The sequence below is a fragment of the Patiria miniata genome, unplaced genomic scaffold (genome assembly GCF_015706575.1).
Source record: "Patiria miniata isolate m_02_andy unplaced genomic scaffold, ASM1570657v1 HiC_scaffold_20, whole genome shotgun sequence".
NCBI classification, from domain to species: Eukaryota; Metazoa; Echinodermata; class Asteroidea; order Valvatida; family Asterinidae; genus Patiria; species Patiria miniata.
This window is the reverse complement of record NW_024037059.1, coordinates 11,629,563-11,656,090: the sequence shown is the minus strand read 5'-3', so window position 1 is coordinate 11,656,090 and position 26,528 is coordinate 11,629,563. Positions and strand designations below refer to the sequence as shown.

Genomic DNA, 26,528 nt, shown 5'->3' with positions numbered 1-26,528 from the left:
CGGGCGGGGGAAGAGTACACGCTTATCGGCATACAGGATCAGTCTACCTTTCATGCATTTCGTTCGTTTCCAATAGTAACACCGCTCAAAACCCAACGAAGACTGTTCCAAACCTAATCTGTTGAAGTTTCATCTCAGTGGAGATTCAGCTTTTTGAGACAACAGTGAAACTCCCCGCCTGCACAACCCTGATCACAAAATCGCGTCCACAGCATGCGCTCCGTGTTTCCAATAATCAGTCAATATTGAGTAATCGTTGGAATACATTGAGCCAAGCGGAATCATTTCACGGGGTGTTCAGTGCCAGTAGGATCTTTAATCCAAGTAAACCTTTGGATAATACATGTAATTCGGTAGATGGCTTTTACAGATAAATGCAAAGGATAACAGGATCAACTGTGTAAACACCTTCACTTCATCGCGGACTCCCTATTGTCCCTCTTTTGTTTATACTTATTTGGATGAAGATACCCCGTAAGATTTGTACACACACATCAAACGTGGACCTTCGGTCAACCCTATAGTCCTCTATTGTTCAAGGTCCACAATTTCAATGTGTATACATTATGTACACACCCACACACGTTTATATTACATACCCTATGTGGACATTCCTTTGTTTTCGCACAGTTAAGGAAAACCGGGGACAACCAATTTTTACTCACACTGTGAAAACTCTCTCAAACCATTTTTTTTTATCCTGATTTCCTTTGGTGTTCCTCTTTAATTTGCGACAAATGACCCTAACCCCAAAATACCTCTAAACCTGTTTTCCAGAGAGAGCAAATCCTTATGTGGACCTGGCTTAGTCCACATAGCATTCACACAACCTGCATTATGTGGACCTGTTTTGTTGTCAGGTCCACAAAGATGGTAAGGTTGGTACACCACCACTCCTCCATAAAAAAGTGACCAAAAAACAAACTGTAGTGTAAAAACAGAATCCCCCAAAAGTTGTTTTTGAATCCGCCGACGGTGCTCGCTCAGACAACGTAGTGCTGAACACAATAATAGGCCTTGTACGTGCCTATTTATGGGCCTTTCTAAAGTTCACTTTGAAGCTCATTTTTCACGTTTATTTTGCGGACAGGACTGGGCCTAAGTTTCCAACGCTTCAATCGTTCTCAGAAGAAAGAAAACAAGTTCACACACTGTTCAATTCAAGGCCCTCGATCAGTTCTTACAGTTTATGAGAAGCTCCTCTTAGGATCCCAATTGCTCCAAAACACGCAAATACCGATCCCTAAGTCGAGAGTAAGTCAAAAAGAAAGCTTAAAAGATGTCAAAAGGTTGAAAAAACTTTAGTCCTCCGCACGTCCTATCACTTGCCATCCCATAATATTAACAACAAACTTTTCTGTCAACAGAGGGCGCTAAAACTCTCTCAAGCGGTGAATTTGGCACTATTAAGCCTAGTGTGTGTTTTCCCCCATGATCCGAAACAGCTCTTTTTGTAAATTACAATCGATTCACCATGTGTTTGAAATATATAGATTGTGCAGCGTGGAAAGGCCTTCATCAAATTACATTCAATTCACTTATCCATGTTTCATAAGTTATATCACAAGTCAAAATACAACAGGTGTTTTCTCTCTTTCATACAATCTCTTTCATACAAAAGGCTCAGACCACGCTTTGTAAAATTGTAGGCCCTTTGGAAAGGTTAAATTTGTAAAGCTCATCCAAGGTCTTTTAATCCTGCAGTCATTCGCGTATATCAGTGGCGAGACGAAGGAAATCCAGCACCTAACACCCACACGTTACATGTTAACGCCCCCCGCCCCGAAAAAAAAATACAGAAAAAAAACACCAACAATCAAGATGTGCTACCTCTTCGGGAACATTTTGCCCCCCCCCCCCGACCCATATACCTGCAATCGGCCTTTAGCAAATTTCTCCATCACCTCTTCAGATAAAAGAAAACAGTTGGGGTTCATACCGATGTTCCCCAATACCGATGTTCCCGAAATCCTTAACCTAACCCTAACCCTAACCCAACCCTAACCCTAATCCTAAGGATTTCGGGGAACATCGGTGTTGGGGAACATAGGTATTGGGGAACATCGGGTAGAGTTGTAAAGGCCGTCAAAGATTTGAGTGACTGCATGATGCTGAAAATACAGGCCGATAGTGAGTATGGAACATTTATGGCTAAGTGGATTATTCTAATGCTGACTTTTGCCATGCTCAACCAATTTTGGTCACAAAAATGACAAATTCGTGCATGCTGAGTTAACCCATTAAACCTAGATACAGCGCTTGTGCTAATTCGGGCGATTCACAATGCAGTGCACCACCAAGAGTTTGCCCAGAGAGTTCATTTTTCCTCGTATGGTCGACAAATTCGCAGCGCGGGACATTTGAAATTGTTCGTTTTTCCGGTTAGTAGTTTCGTTAGCGTATAATTATGATTCGAGTATCTGTTTGCCCTTTTTCTTTTCTTTTATCAATATGGTGTTTCTTGTAAAGCAGCAGAACGCTATGCCCCAGTCTGTCACAATTAAGCTCAAGTTGTCTACTGACACTCATTCAAATGGGCCACGTTTTGTCGACCGTCGTAAACTTGAAAAAATGGATTCTCCATGGCAAACTCTTGGTGGCGCACTGCATTGTGAATCGCCCGAATTTCAACCTCGTCCCCAGGGTGTCGAGCAGTACGCGCCCACCACTACCTGCTCTCTCACCCTGGTATTGGATCATTTGCATGTGCAACATTTTTGCACACGTATGCAAATGAGGAACAGTCTGGTGCCTGGATATTATTATTATTATTATTTATTCATGCCAATTCTATTTCATCACATACAAGATGGGCATAGGAGAGGCAAAAGCGATAACAATCACTGTGGTCAAAGACCTGCCACTCCTCATCAAGTTATGTACAGAGTAAAAATATATATATAAAAATACTAATATAAAAAGGATATGCGTTACACATTAGCGTTTGTTTTTGTATGCGGTGTCTGGGGTAAAAACAGAGTCAATTCGTAGCAGCGCGAGCACGGCGTGAGTTACGAAAACACGATTTTTGAAATCAAACTGTTACGATCTTATCGAGACAACATGCAGTATCATATTTCATATTAATATGAGCAAATTAGAAAGGAAATTAGTATTTTCGAGAAGACGTGGACGAATGATCGCGAAAACACGTACTGCACGTTGTGAATAATAGCACTTGCAAGTACACGATAAAAATCCATAACTAGCCAATTGCGGTATCCAATCAGGATACAGGAAGAAAGTTTCCTATCCAGGGTTTACTATTGGAAACCGTGTTGGAAATAAAGTAAGCACTGGGGACGAGGTTGCCCGAATTTGCCAATAACGCGTGCGCGCCGTGCAAGCGCACCTTTCATAGAAAATGTAACAAGGGGCGATTTCTGCCCCCCCCCCAAACCCGGCCTTTTTAGGGTTAATGGGGTTCAAAACTGATCGGTCGGAACTGAGAACCACAAAAATAAAAAGGAGTGCCCAAAAAGGAAGTCAGGTTCATGTCACAGTGGATTCACATTTGACTTTTGTCGATATATTTTTCAGACGAACATAATTATGTTCGTCTGAAAAATATTGTTTTTCATAAGAAACACGGAAAATGAGCGGGAAAAAAGTGTACAAACAAGTTTGTAGATCATAACAAAAATATGTACACCGTGTAATCACGGTTATCATGGATTATATCAAGTATATTTCAGTGTTTAAATAGTAAAATTAACAATTGAAATAATTAAAAACTAACAACTAAAATTGATGCTGAGATCAGACCGTTCCTTTTGACAGATCGAGTATGGACAAAAGAAGTGATATCCAAAATATCAAAAATAGTTCAGTCGGAAAAGGGGGGTATCGTGCACCCTCGGAAATCAATTTCTAATCAACGTGTCTAGGTCAGAAAAAATGCGTAGAAAACGATTTGCTATGTTAAAAAATTCAAAAAATGTCCCACGTATTGTTTTTATGCAAATTAGTGCCGCCATTACCGAAAAATCTATTTTTAATTATATCTCAGCCAATATTGCTGATAACTGAACGAACTAGGTGTCTAAACCCATGTTTTCAAGGTCAGAGATCACAATAAAACTATTCTGGAAGTGACCACATGTGTCTGTGGCATAGGAATATGCAAATTAGTGCCGCAAATACCGGAAAGTCATGTTTTTGGCATATCTCGGCCAATATAGCACATAACTACACCAGTAAGGTGTCTAAACCCATGTTTTGAGGGTCAAGTATAATTAGAAGACCATTCACGAAGTAACAATGTGTGTCTTTGGCATGAAAATATGTAAATTATAAAGTGTCGGTTTATCCGATATTTGATTTTTAGCCAATATATCGGCCAATATTTCACATAACTACACAAATAAGGTGTCTAAACCCATGTTTTGAGGGTCAGGTATCATTAGAAGACCATTCACGAAGTAACTATGCGTGTCCTTGGCAGGTAAATATGTAAATTCAAAAGTGTCGATTTATCGTAAATTTGATTTTTAGCCAATATCTCGGCCAATATTGCAGCTAATGTTGACAGAAGGGTTTTTGATAAGCAATAATGATCAAAGTTTATTTTAAGCCATCATATTTAAAATAAACTGTACTATTGGCTGAAATTGAATATAATATTGGCTAAAAATCAATTTTTTGATAAACCGGCAAATTAGAATTTACATATTTTCATGCCAAAGACACACATAGTTACTTCGTAAATGGTCTTCTAATGATACCTGACCCTCAAAACATGGGTTTAGACACCTTATTGGTGTAGTTATGTGCAATATTGGCCGAGATATTGGCTAAAAATCAAATATCTGATAAACCGACACTTAATATTTTACATATTTTCATGCCAAAGACACACATAGTTACTTCGTGAATGGTCTTCTAATGATACTTGACCATCAAAACATGGGTTTAGACACCTTACTGGTGTAGTTATGTTCTATATTGGCCGAGATATGCCAAAAACATGATGTTCCGGTATTAGCGGCACTAATTTGCATATTCCTATGCCACAGACACATGTGGTGACTTCCAAAATAGTTTTATTGTGATCTCTGACCTTGAAAACATGGGTTTAGACACCTAGTTCGTTCAGTTATCTGCAATATTGGCTGAGATATAATTAAAAATAGATTTTTCGGTAATGGCGGCACTAATTTGCATAAAAACAATACGTGGGACATTTTTTGAATTTTTTAACATAGCAAATCGTTTTCTACGCATTTTTTCTGACCTAGACACGTTGATTAGAAATTGATTTCCGAGGGTGCACGATACCCCCCTTTTCCGACTAAACTAAAAGAGATGAAAGTGAATTATGGGGACGTCCCCTAGTCCGACGGCCATATTGGTCTCAGGCCCTGCGTCCCATTGGTCAATACGTCCCATTGGGCCGCCGACGTCCCATTGGTCCGACGGTTAGGGTTTGTGTTAGGTTTAGGGTTAGGGTCAGTCAACCTGAACCAGTCGACGTCGGACCAATGAGATGTCGGATTATAGAAACGTAACCATTATTAATTATTGGTTTATTAAAATTTCATGTGTGGTGGCCAAAATATTACCCTAAATTAAAATGTGGAATTTGCGCTGTCAACTTGAAGCGGTTTCAATCCTCTGGACTCGGGCTGGTAAATCATGTAAAAGATGGCGACCGTAGACTACTATACGTACTGATAGTGTAGTACATTTCTAATCGGTGTATCACGTGAGGACAGCTAATGTAATTAAAAACAGAACGGATACTGCACTAACCGATAATGTATATAAAAGGGGAAAAGGTGCAGATATTAATGTTCAAAGTGGCTTTATTTACATCACATTGCAATGAGCAACGACGTTGCAAGGGCGGACCCGGGGGGGATGCCCCCCCCCCCCCAATAAAGGCAGGCAATGAGTACACCACCATCTCCCCCCCCCCCCCCCCAAAAAAAAATTGCCTCAGATCGCACCACCGAGCATCTAGAATCCGGGGTCCGCTCATAAGTCCGACGCCTCATAGGTCCGACGCCTCATAAGTCCGACACCTCATAGCTCCGACGCCTCGTAAGTCCGACGCCTCGTAAGTCCGACAAATTAAACGCCTCGTTTTTCTGTTGTCGGACCTATGAGGCGTCGGACTTATGATACGGCCCCTTGAATCCAAACAAAATTCGGGGCCCTTAAGCGGGCCCCGAACCCCACGCCGTAATGTTTTTGACACACTATTTGGGGATCACAATTTTGTTTGCCCCCCAAAAATTGTGTTCTGGATCCAACCTTGCGACGTTGCTGCTCAAAATGGAACTTGACAAGCTTGGCTGGAAATTAATGAATGATTTTAGGGGTTGATGTAATGTTGACAATTCTGTTTATGTTTACACCATCATACACGGATACAATCCCAACCAAGATTATGTTCAGTATTGTTACCAGCTGAAAAGTTTTTAAAAACAATGTGCGTACAAATTTCTTGGTCAAGTGGTGGCGCTGTTGAAAGTTACTGGTTACTTTTTGTAAACAACCGCAGTCGAGACTCGAGAGTCCAGCTAGTTCGCGTGTGGCGGTACGGTGGTATGCGGCTCGAGTCCATGAAACCATGATGAAACTTATGTTCGTAAAATTCCTTCATGGTAAAATCGGAATTCGTTTGGTTTTCTTCCGTGGTTTTCCGATGCAGTTGCACATCTTGCGTTTGTGAGGTTTTCAGCGATGCCTTCTCGTAGATGTTCAAGATGTTCACTGTAGTGTGTACTCCTAGAACTATGAGGCTCCGCGTGAGCGGAGCCTCATAGTTCTAGGAGTATGTAGTGTGTAACTAGACCCGTGAACGTGGCGTTTTCACGGGTCTATAAAAGTTAACTAACTAATGTCGATACTAATGATCATGTTTCCCGACGAGCATGCATGATCGCTGCACGTGCCGTGTAGCTCCATTCTGTACATGGGCACGCACTGCAGCTGCAGAGAATGGGACACCCTGCCGTAGAGTGCTGGTCCAAGGAATCGACGCCATGTAATGCTGACTTGACTGTTGACGTCTAGGCCTGTGACCTTTCAGACTCTTGTCAGACAAATGCGGTCAAATGCGGGGTTCCCAAGCATCACTACCATGACTACTTTACAGTGAGATTCCCAAAACTGAAGGTGTGTGGTCTAATTTTTGAGTGTCGTGAATGGCAGATTCAGGCTTGTCAAAGGTGACTGTCTTTGAGGTTTACTCAGCTGGGGAGGGGGGTGGGGGAGGGGGGTGGGGGCTTGGATAGTCCCATAAATGTGACTGAAATGCTATTTAGCAGTCATACTAAAGCTGGGTTGATTTTCTGCTGACAAAATAATTTCGATCTTTAATTAATTTTCGGCTCCCCTAGCAACGGGAGGCTCCGCTCACAGGCCGTACGTGGCTCTGTGACTGATACACGGAGGTAATCCAGTATTTCAGTCACATTTATGGGACTAGGGCTTGGAAAGAATGCTGGATCCTGGTGCAACTTTTTTTTTTTTCATTGGTGAAGGTCAGTCGGGAGAGAATTCCATACACGGCCTCTACTCAGACCTCCTGCACAAAGTTTATGGGCCATGACAGAAAAAGTTAGCATAAAGTATTAATTATCAAAAGTATCACCTAATTTGGTGTTTCTTCATCAGATTTTCACTTTTTGGTACTTGTCATATTAAAGAATATGAGTGTAGAATCCCGGGACATACAGTTATTTCGTTTTACCGTTTTGGATTTTCTCAAAAACAAAAAACAGTAAACGAACCATTGACCGTTGTGTCATTTTACAGTTTTGTAAAACGGTCAAACGGTATTAAGATAAATACGGTTATTTCATTTTATCAGTTTAGTAAAATTTAATACAGCATAACGATCAGTGATTTTTGTTTTTCAGTTTTACACAAAAACTGCATAACGGTCAGTATTGAATACCTGTAGACGGTTTTTATTTTTTATTTCAGTGTCATAGTTAACAGTCCGTGGTGCATTTTGTGGTGGTGGGCAAGGGGGGAGGGTGGATGGGGACCATGCCGTGCACGAAGAAGTGTTATCTCGGCATAATTAATGCGTGGTGTGATTCCTGGCGTAACCCTGACCCCCATCTACATGTACTGACATTTTTGGCGGGGCTTAGAGAGTTGCAAGCAAAAATGGCGCTGGAAAATTTCAAGGAGGAAATTTCAGAAAGGATACAGGGTGGTAAGACGTATGAAGAAGTTGCAGATATTTTGAAGGAAATTGGAGTTTGGCGCGGCTCTTCAATAGCCAATATTCGCAAATTCTGTCGTGAGAACGACATAATTGTAAGAAGGGCAACTTCCCAGGCAGTGAATCGATCACAAGGACACATTAACATTCCAAGGTGCATTGCTTAATTGCCAAACCTGAATCCAAAAATGGTCGACAAGACTATTGACTGTTTTGTCATTGTCATGTTTTTGTAAAACAACACTCTAAAAGTAAAGCAACTAACTGTTTATCGCTTTTTACAATTTAAAAAATAACAAAAAGGTCATTGTTTTTTGTGACTTAATACCGTTTGACCGTTTAACAAAACTGTAAAACGACAAAAGAGTCAATGGTTCGTTAACTGTGTTTTTTTTGGAGAAAATCTAAAACGGTAAAACGAACTAACGGTATACATGTACCGGGTTTGTGTAGGCCGTGTATGGAATTCTTTCCGGCAGTCATTGCAAACATGTTGAAAAGACATGATCTGGGACTGAGAAACAATTGTTTGTTAGGAAATACTTTCAGAATGTTCTTGACTCTCCATAGACTTAATTTGTACACGGCGCTGCAGTGGCGTCTGGGTGGAGCTAAGGCAAAAAAAATAATATTTCTGCTTCCGGTTTCCCTACCTACCCTATTCTGACAGCCCCTACACTAATTTTTTACATGGGAAAAATGACAGGAAAAAACACCCAAAACTGTCAATTTCTACCGTTGACCCTTGACTATCACGCAGACGTCTCCATATGATTGTACACACCAAAAAATCCCTACCTACCTATTTTCGAATGCCATGTAATCGGAAGCAGAACTATTTTTTTTTTTTTTTGTGGCCTAATTGCAGCTTGTAACTTTTCGGGTATGATTCTGAGATGGAATGTTGAAGTATGTACCAGTATGTAATGAAATTTGAAAAAAATTCCGTACTGGCCACAAAGTTGCATTGCCGAGGTTTCCTGGATTCATCTTGGTTGAAATCACAAGGTAAGGTAAAAATTGGTGTGTTTGGCAGCAGGTTAGTGGTGGCCCAGTATGGAATTTTTTCCCCATCCGAGGTGGCAAGTTCAAACGTTTCTATCAGTGACCCGCACTTATATCTATATTCCAAAATAACCACATCAATGATATAGTCCTACCTCTCTAAGATTTTTCACAAGAGGGTTTCTATAATCTAGTGTGGAGAACTGGAGGTAAGCAATTCGCTATATTTCTACCTCATGCTGAAAGGTTGCAAGATTTTGCATAAAAAAGGCCTTCTGGAAAAGCTTTAAAACCCTAGATTTTGATTTTCAAACCTTTTTAAAAAACCTGTATTGATGAAGAGGGGCACTGTGAAGCCTGCATAGGGTTTAAGGTATAAAAGGGTACCTGCTTTCAAAAATATATTACTCACTACGAAAGGCTATCATTTTATTTTGACTTATGGTGATAAAACAAATAATTTCCCACCAATTGCATTTGTAAGTTTTGCCACCTCAGATGGTACTGACATTTGGTCTGGACCATGGACTATTTATTTGATTTAAACTCGGACTTTGTCATTTAATTTGCAGCTTTGAAGCCAGTGTTTTACAGGTCTCATTTCTGTTAGGACACCAGGCTTGAAGGCTAGATGCTCCCCTGCTCTATGATGAGATATGACACGCAACACGCCTCAGTTTGTCAATGCCTAGCCATGCACTCTCCAAGCCAGTCCCCAGGACCTACTCCACCGGCAGAACCTTCATCCACACTGCAGTCCATGTCTGGAACAGTCTCCCAGATTGTGAAGTGGGAGAGATGAAAGACAGTGGTGCTCCTTCAAACGTAGGGTGCATCAACATCTCCTGTCAACACATTGATGTGAGGCAAGCTCCTTGTTACCCTTCTAAGCTGCTGGGAACTAATATTGTGCATCGGGTCCGGTTGACCAGGCCAAACCGACCCGAAACATTGTAGAGATAAACAGAATCTGAACCGAAACTGATCTGAACTCCTCTAAACCGACGCGACCCGACCTGACAAAAATTCAAGCAAAAACTGACCTGAATTGACCCAAACTGAACCATCCCTGAAAACCCCCCAAATATCTGGCTTGGGCAACGTGTCCACTGTTCAGTTAAGGAGAACACACAAGAAAGTGTGGATTCGTAATTTAAGAATTCACGAGGTGCGAAGCGCCGAGTGAATTCGTAAATTAAGAATCTACACTTTCGAGTGTATTCTTCGACTTAAACCATTGCGTCAAAAGAAGTATTGGCATTAACAGTAAGTGGGGATGAAAAGACTTGGGAAAAATGTTGCAACCTGACGCCACTTCCGCGATTGTGTACAAAGTCTATGGAGAGTCAAGAAAAGGTATTTCCTGACAAAATTGGAAATATTTCTCAGTCCCAGATTCATGTCTTATCGTCATTTTTGCAATGAATGACCATCATTGAGATGACAAATGAAGAAAAAAGTGGCATCAGGTTGCAATATTTTTCCCGGCTCCTTCCATCGACATGTGGATAGTTCAGACGATGATTTCTTTCTGACTCGAAGTACGTTTTGCAGTGATCGACGGCAGAGAATCTGACAGTGAAGATGCATTGGTAATTTTGGAAGGAACGTTTTCACGCATATGGTCCTATTAATGCTCATTATGGAGAACAATTGTCAGACGTGTTCAAAGTGTGGATTCGTAATTCCGAATCCACACTTTACTGAAGATTCTGCATTCCAAATCCACACTTTTTGACCAGCGTAACAGATTTGTAGTTCCGAATCCACACTTTTAACAATAGTACATGTTATAGACTACGTGAAAAACTATAAATGTACATGAAACACGCTTACATGTAAGTTATGTGTGTTTTCCTTTGGTCCATGAACTTTAAGCTTCCAAATGCAAGTATGGCAAGGGACATTCCTGTTTAGGACTTGTGATGTTGCATCTTGGCCTATGTTTGCATGTTGTTCCTTCAATGCACGGCAGCTGATATCAGCTCACATTCAGTCCTCTACCCTCACAGGTATACCCATTCATACTGGGTGGACAGAGACAATTGTAGTTTAGTGTCTTGCCCATGGGCAGAAGCACCATTTTCCTGTTTAAGTAATTCTGTTCTTTACCTGTGTTAATTTTTTATGATGTTTAATTTGTTTGTTTGTTATCCCCTTCTTTTTTCAACATGTATTTCAGTTGCTGCATGCAAGTCCCTACATCTATCCAGTTCCTGTTCTGATGAAGCAGCTTTCCCAGCCCATGACTCTGTTCAGGTTTGGTGCATGTAACTCAGCCCTATCCCCTGTTTCCTTGCTTCAAGGCAGGTAAGTCTTGTTTGGAACTTGTAGTAGATGGTGATCTTTCAACTGAAAATTTACAAGCTTGCCCACAGTCATAGGAAAATAACACATCATTATTCGGTAAGACTTAGTTCTCCTAGTTCTCTTAGTTCATTCAACCCCCTCCCCCTCAAAAAAAAAGTGTTTGTCATAAAATTGTAATACTTTTGCGAATAGTTGAGCATGCATACAGGTATGTTACCATTATTCAAGCCCTTGATTTTTTGATGAGGCAACTTTATTGCAGTTTATTCTGAAACTACATTGTGTATTGTATGCAAATTAGCAAAGTACATGTACATGCATAGCTTCTTCGAGATGGGAACTGTGACTGAGTCTGCAGCACTTCTTGAATTAAGCTAACCTTAACCCTGCTGAATCCAACAGGATCCAACTTTACTCGATGGAGCCTGTTGGATTGAGCAGTAAACCCCTTGTGTACATTCCCCATGCAAAATGTTGGATTCAGCAGGCAACTGAATGGCATTAAAACGCCATGTTGGACTCCGTTGGATTCAGCAGACAACTGAAAATGAGGCACAGTGGATTGAGCAGGAAAGTCCGGTTGGACTCTGTTGGATTTAGCAGGATACCGGTAGTCCTGAGGAACTACTAGGGGGTTAGGGTTCGGAAGTTGATTACAGTGTTTCTGCATGGTCAATCTTGACTGGTAGTACCCCTGATAGTACTAGACATGTATTTCACACTATGACCTGACTTAGGATTCGCCCCTTTGTTCTGTGATTTACTTTGGGCATGCCTTTGATAATTCAAAATTCAAAATAAGATGATGTCCCTCATGTTATCATTTGAAATTTCTACAGTGCTTACCAGTCCCATAAAAGTTAGTGGGGGAATGTCTTGATACAGCTGTTGGGGCTACTTGGTTGGAGCATCAGTTACTGGCTCATTATGATGTTGGGGTTGTTCAGTTGAACCATTGGCTACTGACTGGTTGGGCTGACTCTGTTCGGCTGACCGTCATATCCAAGAACCCTAAGCATAATTAAAAGTTTTGAACATTTGCTCATCGCATCACTGGGTGTACACGCTCAGTATGGGTGCGCGTGCGTCGTTGAGAGACCAAAACAGGCATATCTTAAAAAATAGGCAACGTACAAATCTGGGGTGATCAGAACATGAAAGAAGACATCTTCAGCTTTCTATAGAGATGAAATTTGTCATTGACAGTGCTCGGCCAATAACGACCATTTTAGTTTGAAAAAACACATCCATGCTTTGTGCTCCTATTCAGTAGTGCACATCCACGAAGTGTAAACTAGTTTCTTAGCACCCATGTTCAGGCGTTTTTTACTACAGCGTCAAAACGAAAAGTTCAACAAGCTTGGGCTGACGACATTCATAAAGTTGATAAATTTCTTTAAACGCTGATCCTAATATAAGAAACAAAAATTCCGACGACCATTTTGGCTTGTAAAAAATATAGCCCGTCAGTGTTTGATTAGTTATTATGTACATTGTATATAAATGCGCGCCATTGTATATAGGCCTAAATGTGTGTAACGTGTGTTCTGTAGTGTGTGTATGCAGCGCCCCACGTACTTGAGCTTATGTTCGTTTGCCTATATCAACTTTTCATTATGAAAATACCCTGTACTTCTAGCAATTTTTTTTCCCGCTGTTGTTACTTACTGAAAGCCCCAATACTTTCGTCGGAGTCGTTTCCAGCCGCATGTGTCTTTGGTGAAGGGAGCTTCTTTGCTCTCGGGGTGCTTCCACTTCTGTTATAATCCCTTACGGGAGGCTGTTGGGAATCTTGTGCCATCCAGTCAGAATTCAGAATTCATGGATGGACAAGGGGCCGGGCGCATTGATCGCGTGCATTTACCTCGCTTATGGAATTCAATATGCAGCGATTGACAACACCGTTCAACATGTGGGCTGCCATTTAACTAACTTGAAAGTGTGTGTCTTCTCTGCAATAGCGATGGGCAGGAACTGAAGAACATTCCTTTTCCAAGTGTGTGTTAAGTTGGTGCAACTCCTGACCCAAGGATCTCAAGACTTTAAAACGTGCCGCTTGTTTTCTATGAAACTTGCCTCCTGTGTTATGATTGGTTGATCTGTCACATGATTGAAACTTATTTGAGACCGTCTTATAAGATTGAGCCGATCCCACTCTTTCAAAGCCTTTGAGCCTGTTGCACTCTTTTCTGAACTGCCTTCAAGTTCTGATTGGCTGAACCCTAGAATGTGCTTGCTTGGTTAATCTTTGTGATCATATGCCAACCGTTTACTTAAAGTCTTATGAACGACTTTTATTTGTGGTCAACCTTAAGTTTTCAACAAATAAATCACTTAGAAAATAATGCAAAACTTTAGTGAATTTTCTCTTACTTCTGCATCGTTTGTTTCTTTTTTCCCTTCAAGGTGACATGAGGTGGCATGATTTTTCAGAAAAACTGATTCTAGCATGTTCAGAAAAACAGAAACCTTTTCCATTCTGTAACGTGTTATGAAGTTGGCGGGTTTGTGTTCACCTTTAATATGTAACCATTACTTATGTTGGCCTACATGTATAAGATTTTCCCTGTTGAACTAACCTTGATCAAATTTGCTCGAATGTCAGCTTCACCTATTGTATGTCAGCTGGGTCAACGTTTTTGCCCGTCGTGGCGGCAAAAACAGAAGGACCATGTAACAAACTGCCCACCCGTCTTATATGGCTGCTCCTTAACCCTAAAGGGGCCGGGTTATTTTGACCATCTCTCAGCCGGGGGGGGGGCGGATTCGGCCCCCCCTAAGATCTCGGCCATCGAGTGACGAAAAATTTTGAAACTCGATACATGCATAGAGCAACTCTTCCTTGACATACCCAAGAAATGTCATGACTATAGGTCTAAGGGTTTTGGAATTATGGCTAATTAATTATTCATATGTACGAATGGCAATTCTGCTCTGTGTACACGACGTATATGCGAAAATTCAGTTTTCACGGCGCGTAGCGCCGGAAAATTTTTCGCTACGCGGCAACCCGTGGTCCGATTTTTATGTGTTTGGTATCAAAAGATGCGCAAAGCTCGAGGCTAAAAAGTCATAACAGCTCGGGTCGTGAAAAAATTTTTTTTAGAGGCTATCACGGAAAATGTTGAGGGGGGGGCGGATCCCCCCGGCCCTTTTAGGGTTAAGACGGTTCAAGTTGATTGTGAAGGTCATCCCCAATTTCACACCCTGGAAAACTCCCCCTGTAATCTTGACGTACTTCCAAGTCCTTCTATTCAAGATAGGATCTGACCCATTAATTAATGCATTCGTTGTAAGCATCCAGAAGAGAGCCGACACTTAACCATACATGTAGCAAGAAGTCTAAAGGAGTGATAGTCATACTTTGATACCCTGCAAACTTGAAGTAATCATTGACTTGTACAAAAGATTCTGTCGCTTTTTCCAAAATCACTGGCATGTTCAAAATCTCTTAAGAGTAAACGTGTACTCAATGTAGCGCAACTAGAATTGAAGAAAATGTCTTGACCCGTGCAAGATTGATGTTGGAGGCTGTGTGTTATTCTGCTTGTGGTTGCTTTAATCTCTGTTGTCGGACATACATGCACTCTCCCTGGCAAAGCGGGCAGTTTTTGTAGGCTTGCTGTAATCTGGTCCTTGGTAGATGGCAAACTTGGCTACGATATGCTTTAGCTGTTCCTTAACATACTGTGTAGGCTCCACAGTGTTAAGAGGGAAGAAGAAAAGTCTAACCTTTTGGAACAAGATCATGTTGCACTATCACTTGCTTCACATACTCTCTCCGAGTCAGTTGTCTCTTGAGGGATCTGATACTACAAAATAATACTACAAAGGGCTGAAGGCTATGAGGGTTGCCGCTGTTAGTGGTGATATTTACTTTCTTTTAGGAAGAGGGGTTGAATCTATTGTGTAACCACCATCATCTCGGTTTTACTTCCAAATGTTCCCTCGTTTAGAGACCTTAGTACATTTGTACATGACGATGCAACATGCAATGCCAACATATTGTGGCTGAACTGTTCAACGGTGGGATTGTCCCAGGATTCCCACGATCCCCCCTGCTTGCTGTTAGTACTCCTCCAGAGGATCTTGGTTCAGCTTCTCACTCAGCAGAAACTTGATGTTTGTGGATGACAGTAAGATGTTGGCAAGTTCTACGAAGAAGTGAACTATAGAGAGGAAAAGAAATTAAAGAGGAGGTTACAAACATAAAAGTTTAAGGCATGCAACTTCTCGTTGGACCAAAAAATTTGCCAGTTTTGTCGTTTTGACATACATGTGCCTAAAAAAAAATCTAGTTGGATACATGTGTGTCCTTGTCTGTCTCAAAAATGGGGAGTTACCAACATTTTTCTTTCAGCCAACATTCTTTCTGGGTATTTGACAACATTCAGTTCAAGTTCTAGCATGCGTGAAAAGGTGACATGCCTTTCTTTTGTGACTACCCCAAAACACAGATACTTTGTCAGAATAGGCCTCTTCCCATCAACACAGTGACAACACTGGGCCAAAAGAGGGCATTAAGAGGGGGAAATCGGAGGCATTATTTACCTGTTATGGTAAGACCATCCAAGGTTTCGGTACTCAGGCACATTTTTTTGCGTGTGATGTCATCTAGAATACATGTAGATCAGGAAGAGCTTTAACTTCATTCTGCCACTCCATCAGGAATCCAAGGAAGTCGTCCTTCAGCAACTGAAATGGTCATAAAAAAATACAGGTCAACAACAGTAGAGGGAGTAAATTATAAAATGTTTGATTTTGAAAAACAAAAACTTCCAACTTGGCTGTCCTACTGGTATTCTTATTCTTCAAATTCAAACACACCTGTCATCAAAATAAAATATTTTGAAACCCAATGTCATCATGTTGCAAACTTTTACATTCTGAAAGAAGTAAAAGACAGCATTATAATGCACAATTTCCTAACAAACTTGACTGTACAATATAACCAAATTTATAGCTCCATGACATTACCGAGACCAATTAATCTTTAAAATATTATCCAACATGTGAGCAGTGTAGAGTAAAACTCATCTTGACATGCCAATCATCCACACTTGTGTACGGTGCCAAAGCGGGCTTCCTGGTGCGCCTTCCCTGATTCAAGTTTGACAATCAAAAAACTGGTCGAGCATCCTGATGAACTTGACTGTTGATGCAGTTCCAACTTGACCAAAGGACTCCAAGACATTCGCCACAATGCTGCTGAGGACCTGCCAATCCAAAAAAAATTGAACCTTGATGAACATGAATTGTCAAGAGATTTTTTTTTTTCACTTTTGTGATAAGAAAAACTGCAGATGAGTTAAAAAAACACACCAAATTCCCAGCAATCCGTTACCTTTCAGTTTGTGAGCCCAAAAAGTCTTTCTTGAGCAGGGGTGTCTGACATTAGGATATAGTGGCAAATAAAATATATTAAATTAAAGGTTTTGCCCTTCATCGACGTTTTAACACTGTATACTCAGTGTGTTACCGCCCGAGTGAAAGTTGGAACAAATCACTCGGGTGGGACTCGAACCCACGACCTCCTGCTTTCTAGTGCAGATGTAAATAAAATGTACTTGTTGAGTTGTTGTTGTACCCCATATTCTCAAAATTGATGCGTTTTGTTTTGAGCAGATGCGGCACATCAAAGATGAAGAAAATTTTGCGACTTGGGTCATCGGGATTGGCTGTAGAGTAGATGAAGCTGGGTGACTTGTCGTGAAGGCATCCAGAATGAAACCTATAAAACTTTGTTTGATGAGGCCCCATCTGTTACAAATACCCGCACAGCCATCCCGGCTGTATCCACATATCAGACACATCCCCACAAGCAGGGATAAAAAACACTCATCTCAACTCGAGGCAGTCCAGCGCAGAGCCGCTAGATTTGTGACAAACCAATACACCAAGACCAATAGTGTGTCCTCCATGATTTCAAGGCTAAGTTGGAGACACGCAGAATGGTTGCACGCCTGTTTTTCCTTTACAAATCCATACATCACAGAGCAGCAGTAAATTCTGACCATCTTCATCATACCGCAAGCATGACGGGTGTACAAACTCGCACAACAGGATCAACATCCTTTGTACGACAACCGGCAAACAAGGACAGCCGCAAGTTCATGTACTCCTTCCTTCCAAGAACTACAGCAGAATGGAACCTCCTCCTAGTATCTGTGAGAGTGGCCCCTTCACTTGATACATTTAAGGATAATCTACGTAAACTAAACTTGTCAAGTATAAGAAGCAGAGCTTATTATTAGTGCCCCCAGCCACACACACCTGCAAACTATACATCCCATAACAGGAGATTACTTGCAGTATTGATCCAGATCCAGATACCGCTGCTCGCTGGTCACTCCAGTGGTGGGATACATGGCAACAGGAGAGTGAAGGGAGCTGTCAATTCCTCTTACCATGATAACAAGCACATGACTCACCAACTCGGACTCTTCCTCTCCCCTGCAGTGCTTCTCAAACCTACTGATCTCATTAGCAATGCCTCCGACATCAGTGAAGCCAACAATCTGGCCTGATCATACAGAATACACCAATCCAGATTTGACTTTCATTTTGTCAAATAACAGACAAACATTCTGCGACTGTTCTGGGTTGCCACTAATGGTTATCTCCGCCACAACTCTGTCCAGTAAAGCTGAATTAAATCCGATCTTTGGATCAGCGAAGTGTGTGTAACTGTGAAGTGTACTCGGATGTAGTAACTGCAGGAAACCAGAACCCCTCATCAAGTTGTAGGCCGACGCTGACCTTGAATGCATTGCAATGCACCACCTGGTGACAGCAGGGTGCCAGTGCATTTGTTTTCCCTTGGCAACAGCACTCTTCTGTTGATCCCAAAGAAGCCTCGCTGGGGTATCCTGCCCGAAAATGTCGTTGGTGAGGGTCTCATCTAAGTTGGCAAATTCCTGCTCCTCCATTCTCTTCTCCTGTAGAGGAGTAAGGTGAATGATTTCTGCTTCAATCATGGACGATATTTTGGTTTCCAGTGCAGCATTTCTTCGCAGTAAATTCCTTCTATCACTCTGGAGATCTACCACCTTCTCCTGTAGCTGCTGCTTTGACAGGGTAATATTTGGGGCATTGGATGATGCTGATCCACTGCGTTGTTGCTTCCCTATTAACTGGCTTGTAGCAGGTGAGAGATCACCCCTGTGTACTTTTACAGTACCATGAAGGAAAACTTCCCAGCCGTAGTGTGGTGATCATCTAAGGTCACAACGACTTCACCAGTGCACCTGTCACATGAACTGTTAGCGAAGATGGTGATTTTTATGTTGCAAATAGCTTTTTTACACTTTGTGCGGTTTTCTTTCCGTCTCCTTAGCTTCAGCTCACACGGCTTGCACACATAGGGAGGATAGATGCCTATCACATTGTCAGCTACAGCGATGTCAAAAGCAGCCTTGATGTCCACAGCAAACCGCTCTTTCAGCACAGGATTTCTATACTTCTGTTGGGCACGACTCTCACCACAAAGGCGACAAACTTCCAACAAGCAATCCTTGTGTTGATTCATCCGACTCTTGTTGATTCACAAGACATTTGTGACGGGCTCTACGAAAATGAGTCACTTGGGGGGCAAAATCTGCATTGAGTTTTATACATGGCTTGAAAGGGCGTTAATCAAGCTTTCTTTTGATACATGGTAGACATCTGTGCGATATTGCATTGAAAAGTTTTTAAATTTTGAAGAATTTTTATTTTCATAATGTGCACAATGCTTATTGGAGAAATTGCCTGTTCAGAAATTACTCAATCACCATTCGACGATACTTAGAAGTCCCTAGTTACCAGTATGTTCCTTAAATGCTACTGCCTCGAAATTTTCAGAAGTTCTTCCTAATGGTATTGACATCAATTTTCTTCTTTTTAAATCAAACAAAGTTATAATTATAACCCCTCATTTGCATATCTGAATAAATTAGCAACATTTGCCTCTTTTAAAAATTTAGTCCGTTGTTACTGAATACACACAACACTGCAAACACAAAGATATGATTCTGACCTGTTGAACTTAATCAACAATTTTAATGTCCCATAATTGCTACGGTTTAATTAAATTGTTAAATAACTATAAAAAAAAAACCTGTGAAAAAGGTGTTTTTTTTGTAAAAAAAAACTAGAAAACAAAAATCCCGAATTTTTGGGAATATGTTTCCCCCCATGAACAGTTCAACATAATTTGTCAATTAATACATCTCTTCACAAGCATTATAGATCATGAATGTTATTGAAAATTGTTTCAGGGTAAAAATAACAACAATTTTGTTCATTACTTCTTTAAGGCGGAATTTTTGTTTTTGATATTGCCAAAAAAATGCATGTTTTAGAGTAAAAAAAACAACACAACAAGCATTCAAGGTCCTGAAATGAACGTTTTCCCCAACTTTCAGTTTTACATGACCCAAAACAGTGCTTTAAAAACAAAAATTAGGAAACTATGGCTTAGGCATCTCTGGCATACATGTAGGGCACCCTGTATCTCTCGTGTCGACGCTACAGAACTCTCGGATTTTCTCGTAGAGATACATGTACCACTGCCGCTTGGCATCCAAGCCTGGGGGGGGGGGGGGATTTGGGGCTCTGGTAATTCCGCCGGTGGCAATCTGGCAGCTGACTTCAACAGCTGATAGGGTGTTTCAGGATCTGTCAAGGTCTTGCGTGCATATACAACTCCTGGTTCATCTGAAGAAAATCTGCAATAAAAAATGAAGTTTCAATAAGTTAAATTATTGGCTCATCGGATGGAAATGTGTTATTCAAAATGGATCTTTTATCAGTCTTATTCCATTCTAACACAACGGTCAAACTGGGATTGCATTTCTGCATTTATTATTACAAACAAATGTACTCACCGGAAGTGTTGATGACTTTTGATTCCAACGAGGGGCTTGAAGAAAGGCGACAGGAATTCCTGCCAGTCTTACTGGTTGACATTGATGTTGCCTGCCTCGTCACCTACCAGCTGGGGGATGTTGATCCCAGACGGGGTACTCTCTGTCACCACACCAACCATCTCCGCCAAGCTGGATACCGGGGTCTTCCTGTACCTCTGTTTAAGCAAACCAAAACACCAATCTGGTGCCAATTTGGTATGCCCAACCACCATGAAATGGAGCTCTACAGATGAGTGCAGCCCATGCATACATGTACACCTCCACAGGATGTACCACATCATCATACTGTTTTTATTCTGACCGCTGCAGTTATCACAGTGGAGATGTACATGTACCTTGGTCTCACCAAGACCATAACTGGCAAAAAAATGATGAATATAGCTGATAACAGCACTGCTCCCCTAGGAAATGGACACTGCCTCGTCCACTAGGTAGTTCACCTGCTTAGTAGTACCCTCACAGTGAACTCCAAAGATACCACACTTCCTCCCGGTCAAGAAGTAAACTGGCCCTTGCTGAAGTGGATCGGAAGGATAGTTGACTTGCTGGGCGAAATCAAAGGAGTAGTGCATCTCCATGTTGCGACTACAAGGAGCATTTCTGCCCAGACCTCTGATGCCCTGCTGTTCTGCTGAGGCCTTCGCTGTTCCTGACTGCTGCCTGTACAGGTCCCGCTCCATGGCTACCTTCTCCAGATGGTTTTGCTGTGCTCTGCAACGGTCAGACTTCTCCGCATCAGACAGATTCGCAGATTTGTATAGCAGACTATTGTTGTGCTGGCAAACCCAGCAAACATCTGACATTGGTTTGCAGCAGATGATGAAAGGGCTGGTCACGTTCCACAGCTTTCGAAAGGTTGACTTGCCGATTGATCTGAAATCTACGAACGAGAAACCAGAAAATGGATTAAATGTTATTAATTTTATTTCACATACATGAAGATATTATTAAAGCATGGTTCTAGGTATCCGTTGTAAATTACTGCTGCCTTTCTATCAGTTACAACACATAAACCTTTTTTGATTTTGTTCAATTAAAAAAGCAAACCATCTCTAAGAACCATCTCAATTGGCACTAAGAAATTTGCTTACCAGATTCCTCCATAGCTGCCTTGTATTTCCTCCATACATGTACATTAGCTTTCGTCTCATGGGATGGAAGCAGCTTGATGTCCCGTGCATAGCCTGGGATGCGACCAGGTAGCAGGGTGGCGTTCACTTTGGCATAATTCTTTATGAATGTCTGTGCCCTCAGACGGCCATCGTATGTCAAGTGATTCCTGAAGACGGCGCCCTGATTCTTGTGTCTTCGTGCAATGCAGCCATTCTCTTTGTAATGTTTAGACAGTGCAGTCAACTTGTTGACGCTCATGCTAAAATAAAAAATAAAATGTGCCTGTGTTTTTAATACAATGCCCTGGCACCGAGCAATTTACAATCATTACTTTAGCCTAATGTACTGTAGTTGGAAACAAGTCAACTATGCCCTTGCCTAAATAGAAGTTCTTGCAAAAATAGCAACTAGCAACATTAGGAAAAATCAGAAAATGTGGATAACTTTTGTGTGAAGCATTAAAGCAAGTGATGAAAACGATGTTTGTCCCCACCTCAACACATAGAATGATTTAAGATACATACCTTGATAGCTGTTTTTACTGTTGAGGAAGCTGATACTTCTTTGAGAAAGTCGCTGTGTTTTGTGTTTAGATGTGTTACTGTCACTTTATCTCCAAGTTTGACTAGGCTCTTTGCCTTATCGTTCCATAAGGCAACATTTATTTGTCCACTGTCGTCCTTTACTTTGATGTTCCTGACGGACTGGGTGTCTCTTACACGTCGTGGTAGTTCGTCCTGCATAAATATAATGTGAGACATTAGAAATCATCATAATGAAGGTATTAATAGTTGATAGTACACATGTACATGTACATGACATCAATACAATATACATGTAATTGAAATAAGTTAGGCTTTGAAGGTATTCTGATATTGATGATTGCATTTCAGATGGAAATATCTAACTGGATGGATGGTACACAAAAATGGTACTACAGTAAACTCTGGTCTGTTGTGTAGTCTAAGAGCTATGTTTTGCTTCATTGGAAATATGTGGAGACATTGAGAAAAGAGACTTAGCTGTAGTTCTAATAGTCTGTTTGGGATCATGCACGTACATGTAGTGTAGGCGTACTTTGATGTACATGTATAATATAAAGAGACATTAGTCAAACAGTGTGAGACTTGTTATTTAAGTCCTCTGAAAAGCTTCTGTTCTTTGTCTTTGTCCCCATCTGCACTGTCTTCTGACATGTCTGAATCATTGATGACCGTTTTATCGATGCAGTTGATAATTTCTTTCAACCTACATGTACATGCAAGTTCATCTGCACCTAGAGGCTGTCCTCCTGATGAAACAAAAAACAATGACCCTTTAACCAATCCGCGATTAACCGATTTATAGTACTTGATCAGGGAGAGGAGAGCTTTCTTGACAGAAGAATCACCTTCGTGTTGCTTGCTACTTATCAAGTCATCCACCTCCTCTGCCGACTTGCATATTGCACCGCAAATTTTGAGGACATTATCAGTATTGTCAATAGTCAAGGCAACTAGCTTTCGTTCTTTTTCCTCTTGTGCTTTCTTTCGTTCATCTACCTCCTTACGTCTTTGAATTTTAATTCCCTGTACCTTTTCCTGATACTGCTTTTGAATTTTTTTCCGATTTCTCGCAGCTTTGTAGATTATAGCGTCCTTTTCACTATCCGTACAGGTGTCCAGGAAGTCCAATGTTTTGTTTTGCGTCCACATGATGATCCCCTGCATTGCAAGCGCTGAAATGTTTGGACTTTTCCTTTTCAAGTAGTCCAGCCCTGCAAACACCCTTTCAGCAGGGACATTATCCTTAGGAAAAGACTTTGTCTCCTGATGAATACGATCTGGTTGGTGGAATTTTCCACCTGGCAGATGATCTTTCAGTTGTCTTACAATGCATACATACACATTGTGTAGAATAATTGATAGAGCTTGTCTTGTATTAAATTCTATCTCCTCTTCTACAGGCTCATACAGCGCTTGATGTACCTCGTCTCTTACAGGGACAAAATCCGCGAGCATGACAGCACTATTGTCCAACAGTAGCTGCGGATCCACCATCCATTGACTTATTGACGTATGAAGATCTGTGTGGTGGGCACTTTGTTTGTATCACAGAAATGTGTTCCGTGTCCAGCATCCGCATGATTGGTCGAGTTATGTGAGTGTTTATGATGCCTATGGCTCTGATACCGCCAATAATGATGGGGTCTTGCAGATCATACATTACTGACCGAGAGAGTTGATTGTTTTGTCGGTGGATAGGTAGAGATTGGTGTGTTCCTTTGATGTGGCCATGGTGGTGATGATAATATACCGCAGCCCCATTCTCAAAAGGAATATTAAATCTATTTCCGCGATAAGCTTAACTCAGTTAACAGGCCTTAACAATTACAAAAAATGTAAGTTTAATGGGTTATCAAACCGGTAACCGCCAGCATCAATGGAAAGGAGAAAGTTCTTTGTTACTTTTAATGGTACATTTCTGTAGATTTTGCCACCTACAAGGAACAAGACAATAAAAGGCAAATATTGGTTGCTTATTAGAAGGATACTGCTTCACGAATCAGGAATCCTCATCTATAGGTTGTTGTGAAATTACCTGATCTTTTCTTGCGAGGGTAGATTCCATTTTTGAGGTACATGTACAGGGTACCACTTCTTCAGGTTGGTTAGCTTGTCCTTTGAAATGCCCATCAGAAACAAAAAGGAGTTGACATATCCTCTTGTGTTCATAGTGGAACCATGTTATCCGAGTCAGCTTGCGCTCACGGTTGACTTTCTTGAGTCTCTGCGTGGCCTCAGGGGTGTTGATTCAGAGGTAATTCCCAGCAGAAAAAGATCCCTTTCAAAGCTTGTCATTTCACGTACATTCAACCTGAAAATACCCAAAAAAGAAGAAGATATATGGAGCATAAACAATTATTTGAAAATGTAACACACTGCACTCTAAACTCATTAATGTATTATATGCACAATGTGATGTTGTATATTCAAAGCTAGGTATAATGTTGCACACTGCAATGTGTGTTCGAAATTGAACAACTTTGTAGAGTCCAAAACATGGTGCATTTTATCATGGCAGGGGTTGTTTTGAATTGTTAACACAAAGATTACAAAGAAGTGGCATGTATTTTAGGAACAAAAATGTTGTCAGTGCACTATTAACAACAAACTAAGGGCCCACGCAATCTACAAGCAAACAAACCGGGGGGGGGGGGGGGGGTTCGGGGCAGGGCCCTTGTATGCTTTCTTAACTGAGATTGTTGACAATCGTGAAATCTTAGATTATTGTGAATGGCCCCTTTTTTTATTAACATGTTTTTTTAGGCCGACTGACGTTGCATGTGTTATGATAATCTGTGTTACCTTATGCTCTGTATCTCTTCTTCGTTAAACTGCTAAATACATAGGCCGCCTTCATAAAGTTTACACGTGCAATGACATGGTTTTTGGGTTAAACATCTGTGCCGCCATGTTCATGGCCACGTTCTCAGCATCATGTGTTGCACCTCCAGCAGGCCCGGGTCTAAGTGCTGGTTCAGCAGGGCCAAGGCCCCCCCCCCCCCCCCCCCCCCCCCCCCGGAAAAGCAAAAAAAAAGAAAAAGGGAGAAAAAAAAAACAAAGGCGCGAAGACAAAGTGGTGTAAATTTAATGAGTTGGGGGGAGGCAAAATGTCCCCGCCCCCCCCCCTAAAACTGATAAATCGAAAATGTGTTGAGAAATACAAGCATTTTTTGGCAAAAAAATGTTTTGCCCCCCTCTAGAAAAAATCCTGGCGACGCCCATGGAAGTAGTCTTCAATAACTTTGAGCATACCAGAGTCTTTCAACCCACACGTTGCGGCATCATTAACAAGTCTTGCGATCCTGTCTTCGCAATCTCGACAATCAGACTCGGAATCCATGATTGAAAACCATCCAACAAGGATAAAAGACTACACCAAATTGTAAAATGATCAAACCCGCAGAATAATTGCAAATTTCAGCCGATTATTAAACAACATCTATAAGAGTGTATCTTACCTAAACAGCAAATCTTTCATCTCAGGTTCACTGTCTAGACCAACAGAAATGTCCTACCATCCATACAATTTCTTTGAAAAGTGTCTATCCAAGTCCACTAATTCCACACAGACGACAAAATTTTCCACTTGCCCATGCCAGAATTGTCAGTCTCATTGATCAAGAACTAAAACTGTGGATGAAGTACCAACACATTCATGTTCACATCATTGAGTCACCAGCAATGAAGTCAGCTGCCAATGCAAAGGGGGACATGTCATAATCAGTTGCATTGTCATATGTCTCGCCCATAGACCAGTAGGCCACAACGAATGTTGGTCGTTTCGTACCCAAGTCGTTTCGTACCCAGGTCGTTTCGTACCCAGGTCGTTTCGCACCCAGGATTCATTGCACACGTGACAAAGGGTTCCAAATCCTTTTCTATTGAACAACAATGCTACTGTCAATCACTCTTGGTGGTTCACGGGACTTGTGTTGACGGCGCTGCGGTTTGTTTTGTCTGATTTTTGTAACCTGCCACTGCATGTTTTTTGTTCTTCTTGGAGCTTGGATTTTATCTACCCTGCGGTTTGTGGGTTTTTTTACCTTAGGTTAGATCGACGATGTTTGTCTTCTATATTGTAGCGTGATTTTCTTTGGTTGCTTTTTTTTTCGAAATTGTACTTTTTGTTATTAAATTTCATGTTGAATTTACGTAAACGTCTTCCGTCTTCTATAATTATCAAGTTTTGACTTTAATTTAAAACTATTGTAGGTCATAAAATGCAATTCAATTGTTTTTAAAATGTTCAATGTTTCAATCTACCCTGGTGTTAATGTTTTCACTCTTCTATAATTATCAAGGTTTGACTTCAATTCAAAAAACTGTTGTGAGTAATAATTAAAATGCAATTCACTAGTTTTGAAATGTTCAGTGTTTTTCAATGTGTTCAGTTTGGCATTGTTTTGGAGGTAATAAAAAAAAACAATTTCGCATTGTATAAAAAATTAGGCTCTTTTTCTAACC

The 26,528-nt window shown here is 41.1% G+C and overlaps 1 protein-coding gene and 1 pseudogene across 1 annotated transcript; one reads left to right on the top strand and one right to left on the bottom strand.

Annotated features, from left to right (window-relative positions):
- The first annotated feature begins 7,016 nt into the window (after positions 1–7,016).
- LOC119727802 lies at positions 7,017–23,543 on the top strand. Its single transcript, XM_038199869.1, has 4 exons — positions 7,017–7,122; positions 9,760–10,048; positions 11,370–11,497; positions 23,465–23,543. The coding sequence occupies exons 2-4, from the start codon at positions 9,872–9,874 to the stop codon at positions 23,541–23,543; spliced, it is 384 nt and encodes a 127-aa protein (XP_038055797.1). The 5' UTR covers positions 7,017–7,122; positions 9,760–9,871.
- Positions 17,708–18,641, bottom strand: LOC119729111 (annotated as a pseudogene).
- Positions 23,544–26,528: the final 2,985 nt, after the last annotated feature.

Excerpts from the sequence above, each read along its gene's own strand:
- LOC119727802 (XM_038199869.1), top strand. The coding sequence starts at position 9,872 with ATGCCTAGCCATGCACTCTCCAAGCCAGTCCCCAGGACCTACTCCACC. Across the intron at positions 10,049-11,369 it reads TCTCCTGTCAACACATTGAT|TTGCTGCATGCAAGTCCCTA; the intron begins GTGAGGCAAGCT and ends CATGTATTTCAG. Across the intron at positions 11,498-23,464 it reads GTTTCCTTGCTTCAAGGCAG|GCTCATACAGCGCTTGATGT; the intron begins GTAAGTCTTGTT and ends CCTCTTCTACAG.